This window comes from Dipteris shenzhenensis, chromosome 20 (assembly GCF_047967505.1).
Source record: "Dipteris shenzhenensis isolate YYH24624 ecotype China chromosome 20, Dip_SZ_1.0, whole genome shotgun sequence".
In the NCBI taxonomy this organism is placed as follows: domain Eukaryota; kingdom Viridiplantae; phylum Streptophyta; class Polypodiopsida; order Gleicheniales; family Dipteridaceae; genus Dipteris; species Dipteris shenzhenensis.
Genome location: NC_141615.1, coordinates 44,151,685 through 44,159,786, shown reverse-complemented (window position 1 = coordinate 44,159,786; position 8,102 = coordinate 44,151,685). Strand labels below are relative to the sequence as shown.

The 8,102-nt window shown below is 43.1% G+C and overlaps 1 protein-coding gene across 1 annotated transcript; it reads right to left on the bottom strand.

The window, feature by feature from the left end:
• Positions 1 to 4,955: 4,955 nt before the first annotated feature.
• LOC147889713 (uncharacterized) lies at positions 4,956 to 6,142 on the bottom strand. The gene is made up of 2 exons (XM_087391300.1): positions 5,842 to 6,142; positions 4,956 to 5,740 (listed from the first exon to the last, which is right to left on the bottom strand). Exons 1-2 carry the CDS (start codon positions 6,140 to 6,142, stop codon positions 4,956 to 4,958), a joined length of 1,086 nt encoding a protein of 361 aa, XP_087247426.1.
• Between the last annotated feature and the right edge of the window lie 1,960 nt (positions 6,143 to 8,102).

Sequence of the window (8,102 nt, the reverse complement as noted above, 5' to 3'; positions counted from 1 at the left end):
AATATATACAAGTGACTCTTGTACCAACCAACCCTAGGCCATGCTACCTTCGGGTCTTGCATTTTGTCTCACAAAGCCCTTCAAGGTCTTCATGAAGCGCTCGAGGAAGAGCAACCATCGTGCATGTATAGTATCACATATAGCAATCTCATCCACCAAATGCACTATAAGACGTAGTTGACTTGTGAGAATAGAACGTGGAAATGTCTCCTCCACCAAACAAACCACCTCCATTGACATAACTCAAGCATTCTCAAGTGTGGTGGGATCTATTTCCTTTGAGCTCACATACCTAGAAATGAAAAAGTATGCCATATTAGCAATATGAACACCTTGCATGGAGCATTGATACGCATCATATTTTGTATCATGTAAAGTACCTCACAAGCTCGCCCATCTTGTAAATACAATCCTTCACATCCTTCGATGCACTACGAGAAATGCTAGTAGGTGGTATGAACTGAACCCACGAGGAGGTGGTTGATTAGTTGCTTATAATTATTCACTCACAAATTTGAAAGGAAAAAGATATTATGCACATAAAATACTTACTTGGAGCATCTTGTGCCAATCATGAGATTTCAAGCCATATAATTTCTCTACACCTCTTTTCTTGCTCTTTGTAAAGGCCTCCTTCAAACACCTCATGCATCCAGTGGGAGTACTATGTAGTAATAGCGCGCTTCACCACCGCCATCTCTAGCTTTGATAACCTCCACGCTGCACGAGGTAAAAAAACACACCCATTTGGTCTCTCTTGTGGCCAAGCTTCATGCATCCTCCCTATGGCATGTAGATCCTCCCTTATGCCTATGGAATCTCGTGTCCCATTCAAATGCTCCCAAATGGTAGATGCCACATTCTTGAAGATATACATGGGATCAAGCAGGTGATTGATCTTGAGGTGGGACCAATATGGTAAACGATAAAAGATGGAGTATCTAAATAAAAGCTAGTGTTAGCGGGCAATCTTTATTTCCAGCCAATAAAGCACACAATAGTTACAAACCCTTACCGGCTCATGCCAAGTGGTGGAGGAGTCGTGGAACCGTCCCAAATTCTCATCCAATCTCCCGTAGTGAGTGCTTGTGGGAGGACTTTATTCCAGGGGGCAACATATCTAGGATGATCAGGTGGGAGAAATCGATGGTGATTCTCATAGATGACCTTATTCAATGTGTCTGCTCGTGAGGCAACTAGCGAAGGACCACAAATAGGACATGCATGGTAACCCAATGTAGTGAGATTTGAACAATAGACGCAATTAAGAGTTGAAGGTGGGTATCCTCTCTTTCCCTCTCTTTTCATGGTAATTTTTCTCTCTTTTTCTCTTCTTTTCTCTTCTTAGCTCATCAGTAATCTTCTTTTTTTCTTTTTTCCAGTTCATTATGTGGCCAGGAAGCTCTTCAGGCTCACCTGATCTTCGGGAGACCATCTTTCGGGAGTTATATAACCTTTTACGGCACCCTCCCAGTCTTGGAGAGTTATACGGCTACATGACGGGTACTCTAAACACCCCCCAGGAGTCGGCACTACAGACTCCAAACCACCCCAACCCCACACTAACTGAGATTACCCCAGCGAAGTCAGCATTGCCTAGTCGGCTACACAGCTGAGCCCCTTCCCCCATGCCATCTTGTACCCCTTCCCCCATGCTGTCAAGAGGTCCTTCTATCTCGCAGAGCCGTCAGCGTACTCTTGTGCAGTCGAGACTCGGTTCTCCAGCTACAAGTGGTCCACATAGTCTCATGCAGTCTCCAGCTACGAGTGGCCAGCGTACTAGCTCGACACGACACGGTAGCAAGCATAGTAGCAGGGAGAGCGGTGGGGGATGCATGGCATAGTGCTTTGGGATGGGTGGTGGTGGGGACGAGGATGATTCAGATGATTTAATCGTGCCTCCGGGTGATGGTACGATCTTCTATGACATCACTCAGACAAGAGGCATCTTGATGGATGCACGGGGGAAGGACATCATGGCCTTCATGCACTCTGTAATTGCTAACAATTACAGAGATTGCTTTATCCACTACAAAGACCAGCCAAAGAGGTTGGCTGATGAGACCCTCACTGCTATTTGCTCTAGGTATCCTAACCCCCCAATCTTCAGGTCACAAATAAATGGGCCAAGTCAAAGATTGTTACGATACTTGGCAATAAAAGATCTTCGCTTAAGAGGCAGGCACTAGCGGAACTTGCTAGGCTCGAGGGAGGTAAACCACCAAGGGGCCCTCCCCACACCACTCACAAGCGTGAATGGAAGAAAGCAATGAAGTCAGCGAGGGAGGAACCCAGTTTGCAGCACATGGAGGCACGAAGGATCCAAATGGAGCAATATAGAAGCGTGCATTTTAGAGCAGGGGGTGTTGAATCATGGGAGGCCCAATTTGTAAGTATCAATCTCAAATTATATTGTTTATGTAGTTTATTAGGAGGTTGTTTCTTTGTATTAACCCTCCACAAATTGTGTCATCTTGCAGCTTGATATCATGAGAACTTAGATTAGTCGTAGAAGTAGTGCTAGCTACTCTTTTTTGTACTTAAAGCCACTGGCTTGGCTTCGTGCCTCTTGTATATACACTCCTCTTATTTTTAGTACTTGAAGCCACAGGACGTGGCCTCGGACGTGGCTTAGCTTCGTGCTATATGTACATACAAGCACTTTTTGAGCTTTTAATTTTGTTGTGCAACGTTCTATCAATTAATGCCTTGTGAACTAAACGTTTTGGATTTGTAATGTTATATTTGGAATTGGAATTGTCGGCTATAGACGTGCTTGCAAGAGTGCTAATTAAAATACGGTTGGCTGTAAGAATTGAATTACATAATATGGAAATGGGATTCCTGTAACTACATAGCATACACAACATACACAGCATTCTGTAAATTTAAAAAATATTATGTAGTGCATCTATCAGGGCGTCTATAAACGTGTCTATATACGCATCTGTCTATTCGAGGAGCATCTATTTGCACATCTATAAAAGCATCTATAAGACTGTTTATAAGTGCATCTATACATGCATTTAACGATGCATCTGTCTATTTTTTAAATTTTCTAACAGAGTGTCTATTTATGCGTCTATATGCGCGTCTATATGCACGTCTGTTGGCTATATAGATGCGCCGTTAGACGCGGGTCTCTAGACGTGCAAATAGACGTGCCCGTAAGTTTTTTTTTAGTTCAGTAAACACATCTGTGTGCGCATCTGTAGGTGCTTTGTCTTGTTGTGCTAGCTTAAGCTTCAAGTAACTTGTTGATTGAACTATTAGAGAAAAAGAGTATAGGACATTACAAGCAATCGTTAATTTTTTGGGCAAAAGAGTGATGCACAGATTAGAGAAAATATTATATAAATTGGCAAGTTCTAACTTACAGTAGATCTACTAGAAGTAAGTATGTGCAACATAGAAGACCAATGCTCTCTATAAGGCATACAAAAGGAGTATCAAAGACCATGTATATAGGTAGTCAACAAAAGCGCTACCCCAAAAAAAAACATCCTATTGCCTCCAAAAACATCCATAGCAATAAGAGGGACTACAGTAGATCTAGCACCTCTAGAAGACCAAGGCATCAGCAATAACACTAGAATCATGTGTAGCAATTTGTAGAATAGTAGTAGTAGCATGCATACCGATAGTAGCATCATATACAACAATAGCAACATGTTCAACATTAAGTACAATAGGATAAAGATCAACAAATATAGCTCCACCATGTATAGTGTTAGTAGGTATAACAAGTATAGTAGTAGGTACAACAGTAGGTGTACCAATGCATCCTCCAAAAAGTAGACACAAATAATAGGAGCTCCTAGAGTTTCAAATGCGTATGTTGGACGTGGGAGGTTGTCCATTGTTAAACTATAGTAGAAAGATATCTCAGGTTATCATCACTATCATCAACAAAGAACTCAATTTTGGCTATCCATATGGCACATAGTGCATGTGCTCTCACTTTTGTCCATTCCTCCGTTTTTTGCAAGCATTACCAAGGAGAATAGCCTTCCACAAGAAAGAGGTTTTCCCAAATTCAGGTTTTGAATTTTCTTCCTTAATCTGGGTAGACAACAAAAAGGTGAAAGACAACTTCTATTGACCGCTCACATCTTTTGTACCTTCCATATGATTTGCCTATCCTCGAACTCGATCTAAATAGCTTTTTGCAAGTTAAGCCACAGAATGAGTGACATTTGAACTTTGAGCCATGTATCTTCAAATCGGCTTGTATCCCTTGATGTAAATACTACTTCCTTATCAATTTATTATGGAGAGGGCTTTTCATCCTTCACCCTTTAACTTGTACTTGCATTATGACAATGACTTTCTTAATTTCATCATCAACGTATGAATATATTTCAACCGGAACCCAAATTCTAGTTGGTATATGGCTTAGTTTTATAGATGTCGAAATTCTAGTTGGTATATTGCTTAGTATTATAGTGAGCTTATTGATTATAATAGCGACGACTATTTTGAATAGGCAATTTTTCACCGCATTCGTTCTTTTTACGATTATTATTAGTTTAAAAAAGCCTAGCAAAAAATAGGTTGCATGATTAATATGTTTTTGAGTTTGGGATTAATTTCTAGTTTTGTTCAAGGGAAGTGTCAATCTCTTAACTGCGGCTATGAGTTTTTTCATTCCTGTGTCAAAGTTGTCTCATTCGCGTGGCAAAAAAACGCTTGTGGAGCCACCCTCTAGCTATAGCCCGTGGCTTTAATCCACGAATTTCAAATGCGCTTTACGCAATTGCAATAGCTTATTTGTTATTCGAATGAAAAACATAGTTGATTCAGAGAAACCAAAGCTTGAAACTTAACTCGATTACAAGTCGAAAGGCAATCTATTCCCCCTTAAGACGTGCTTGAAAGTTGTGCGTATCCTGTTCAGGGACGTCCAACATAGCGGGGAAATTTCAAATGCATTACTGCACTCAGCTTCTGCTTCTTCAGCGACGGCACACAATTCCTCCGGCTGTGGGCGTGCTGGTGCATTTGGCATTCAAGGCTCCAACCATTGTTGAAGAGAAGTCAAGAGCATTAGGTTTAGCAAACCGGGTGGCCAGGCAGTCTGTGGCAAACAGAGAGGAAACTCGGAACTTGGTTTCCCCTCCCATCACAGGCATGGGCACACCCACCTTCACTGGATTCTTGAATTCGGGTTGGTAAGTCTGGCCAAGAACGCCATCCACACCGGAGGAGAGCTGGTAGAAATTGAACTGGATATTGAGATGAGCAAAGCAATCGTCGGCTGGAAGGTTGTAGCTGTGGACCCTGTCCTCCTCTTTGCTAATGGGCACCACTTCTGCTGAGAAAGACACGATCCCATCAATAACGATCTCCACGCTGTTGGTCTCAGAGATGCGCTCAACTCTGACATCTTCCGCTGGGGAGCTCCATGTGGCGGAAGGGCCCGTGGGAAGAGTGAACTCCTCCCCGTCGTAGGAGAAAGCAAGCTGGTCCACATTGTCGTTCCAGGAAGCGACCTTCTTGGCATGTACGCTGAACTTGTGATTATCATACATTATTCCGACAGCTTGCACCCAGGTGAAGTCGCGGGTTTTGCCCTCAGGCCTGATTCCGATAAAGTGAGCGTTGATGTGGAGGTTGGGGTCAGACACAAGACAGAAGTCCTCACCGGCCTTGCCGTGGAAGTAGAACATGATACCATCACCACCAACGAAGCGGGGATCGTAGCAGACGGAGGAGTAGCCAAAGCACTTGGGTTTGCGATCTGCAAAAGGGAGGAGAACACCGATGAGTTACAAGAACCAAAAACAACCCCGCAGGGAATTAGAGTAAGGATATTGGATTACACGAAATGAGATAACGTACGCTTGCAAGTGGCCTGGCACTTGCGGGAGCAGTCGAGGAAACAAGCTTGGTGCTGGTATTTGGAGCCTTTACGCTTGGGGCACTGGCGGGGGCACTTGAGGGTCTTGAAGTGGCAGGGATTATGGGCGAGGCAGCGGCAAGAGTCTCGGACGTAGGGGTTGGAGGACTCACGGGTCATGACATATTTGGTGGTATCGGGGTCGAAGGTGCGATAAGGAGGCGGTTTTTTGGAGTAGGCGAGGGCAGAGGGAAGGAGGAGAAGGGAGAGAGCCAGAAGCAGCAAGAGGTGCATGGCAGCCATGGCTATGGTGCTGGCTGCTGGCTCTACGTAGTAAACAAAACAAGGTGGTGGTGGAAGAAGAAAGCTTTACCTTGATTTTAGAGGGTTTAAGGAGACGCTAGTCAACGGGGGCGATGGGTTGGCACCTCCCTTCGTTGCCTTCACGACTCATAACGTGCCCCCAACGCTTCCCATTCATCACTACATGCAGTCATGCGTTTAGTCCCTCACTTGCCCCACTTAGAGCATGTCCCCATGGACCGGAGTATTAGAAGGCGCTGCTTGAGTCTCCCTATTTTTGGACCCGCCCCGACTTTCATGAACTGAGGCAACAGAAAATATAGAGCTAGTCCATAGGGTGCCCCAGGGCACCCTCCGAAGATCAGAGATGCCCACTTCACAATTTCAGGTCCTTTTTGGGCTCGAAAATGCTACGTCTCAACACCGAGTTTGTGGCAGCTTGTGCCAAATGGAGATTGCATTAAATGTGACACTCCTGCTAGCTGATCAACATATCTTGCTCCGCCATGCATCTTGGAGAAACGGAGGGAAGATTTTACAATCTTCCAAAAAGCTAGTTCTACTGGTCCATGGGGACCGGCTCTTAACCCACTCAAGCAATCATGATCTGGGTTTTTCGCACAAAATCTCTCTTGATTTGAGCATTACAAATAGTACTCAAACAAGAATCTTTCATGCTTCTCCTAATTGCAACAACCTCAACCTATCCAGAGCCTATTCCCGCAAAGTGGGCAGGTTGCAAACCACAGTGGATGTGAGATTTTGAATTAGGTTCATGTGTAGCAATTTTGGAGGTAAAACCTATGAGCCTCTCCTCTCGTGTAGGGGCCAGGAGAAAAACCTAGTTGCTGGTCAATCTTGGAAGGGACAAGGTGGTTAGGTACAAATGGTTTTTTTATAAATTCTATCTATCAATTTATCTTTCTATTAATTTATCTATCTCACTTGATTAGGCTCTAACTTATCACCATGAATAGTTCCCATTTGAGCATTACAAATAGTATTCAAACAACATCTTTCTTTCTTCTCCTAATTAAACAACCTCAAGCCTCACCCTATCACCATGAATAGTTCTATGAGCATCAAAAAAGTATTGAAACAACTATCTTTCTTGCTTCTTCTAATCGCAACAGCCTCAAGATCATCCTATCACCATGAATGCTGAGAAATTCATCCATAACACCAATGAGGCTCTTGCCAAATTATGGATATGAGGTCTTTCCAAATTATGGACATGAGCTTATTATGAATGTTAGGTATAATACGGCCCCCCTCCACCTTGCCCTCAACCTCATTTCAGATGCTACATATAATGCTCTAACTTCTGCAATTGAACTCACATAAGGTTAAGCACACGTGTTCTTCCTTTAAAAAAAAAGGATGAGAAAACCAAATATCGCCAGCCTTTTTTTAAGAGCGCTTTTGTTTCTGTTTTTCTTCTTCGTTATCACCAATAATGCACAGACATGGCTTGATGAAAACCTAAAGATTCTGTTAAATCCTATAGGTTGCCTTGCGTGGGCCTTGTGTAATCACCTCCATAAGCATTCACCCATCTCAATGCTCCTCATGTCATGTGTTCTTTGCACCATAAAAGTAGAAGTCTGTTTTCAACGCTCATGCATGGGGCCTCAACTCGGCCTCAAACATACTCTTATTGTGGGTAAAGGGTGAATTACTCTCCACATAAAACCATTCCAATACTCCTCCATGGGTTCTAAAGTGTGGATGCCAATATACTAGTATGATTTTGAGAGAAGGCATTAGGTTTTAAGAATATTGCTTCCAAATATGACTTCAACTCCCTATTATGCAACTCTTATGCAACTAGATGGCCACTTAGACATTAGAGAACATCAAGAAGTTATTATAAGTTGCCAAACTCACTACTATGGTAGACTCTAGCCCCAAGTTAAGCCGATGATGGAGAAAATAGTTTGCACCACTCTCTAAAATGAGT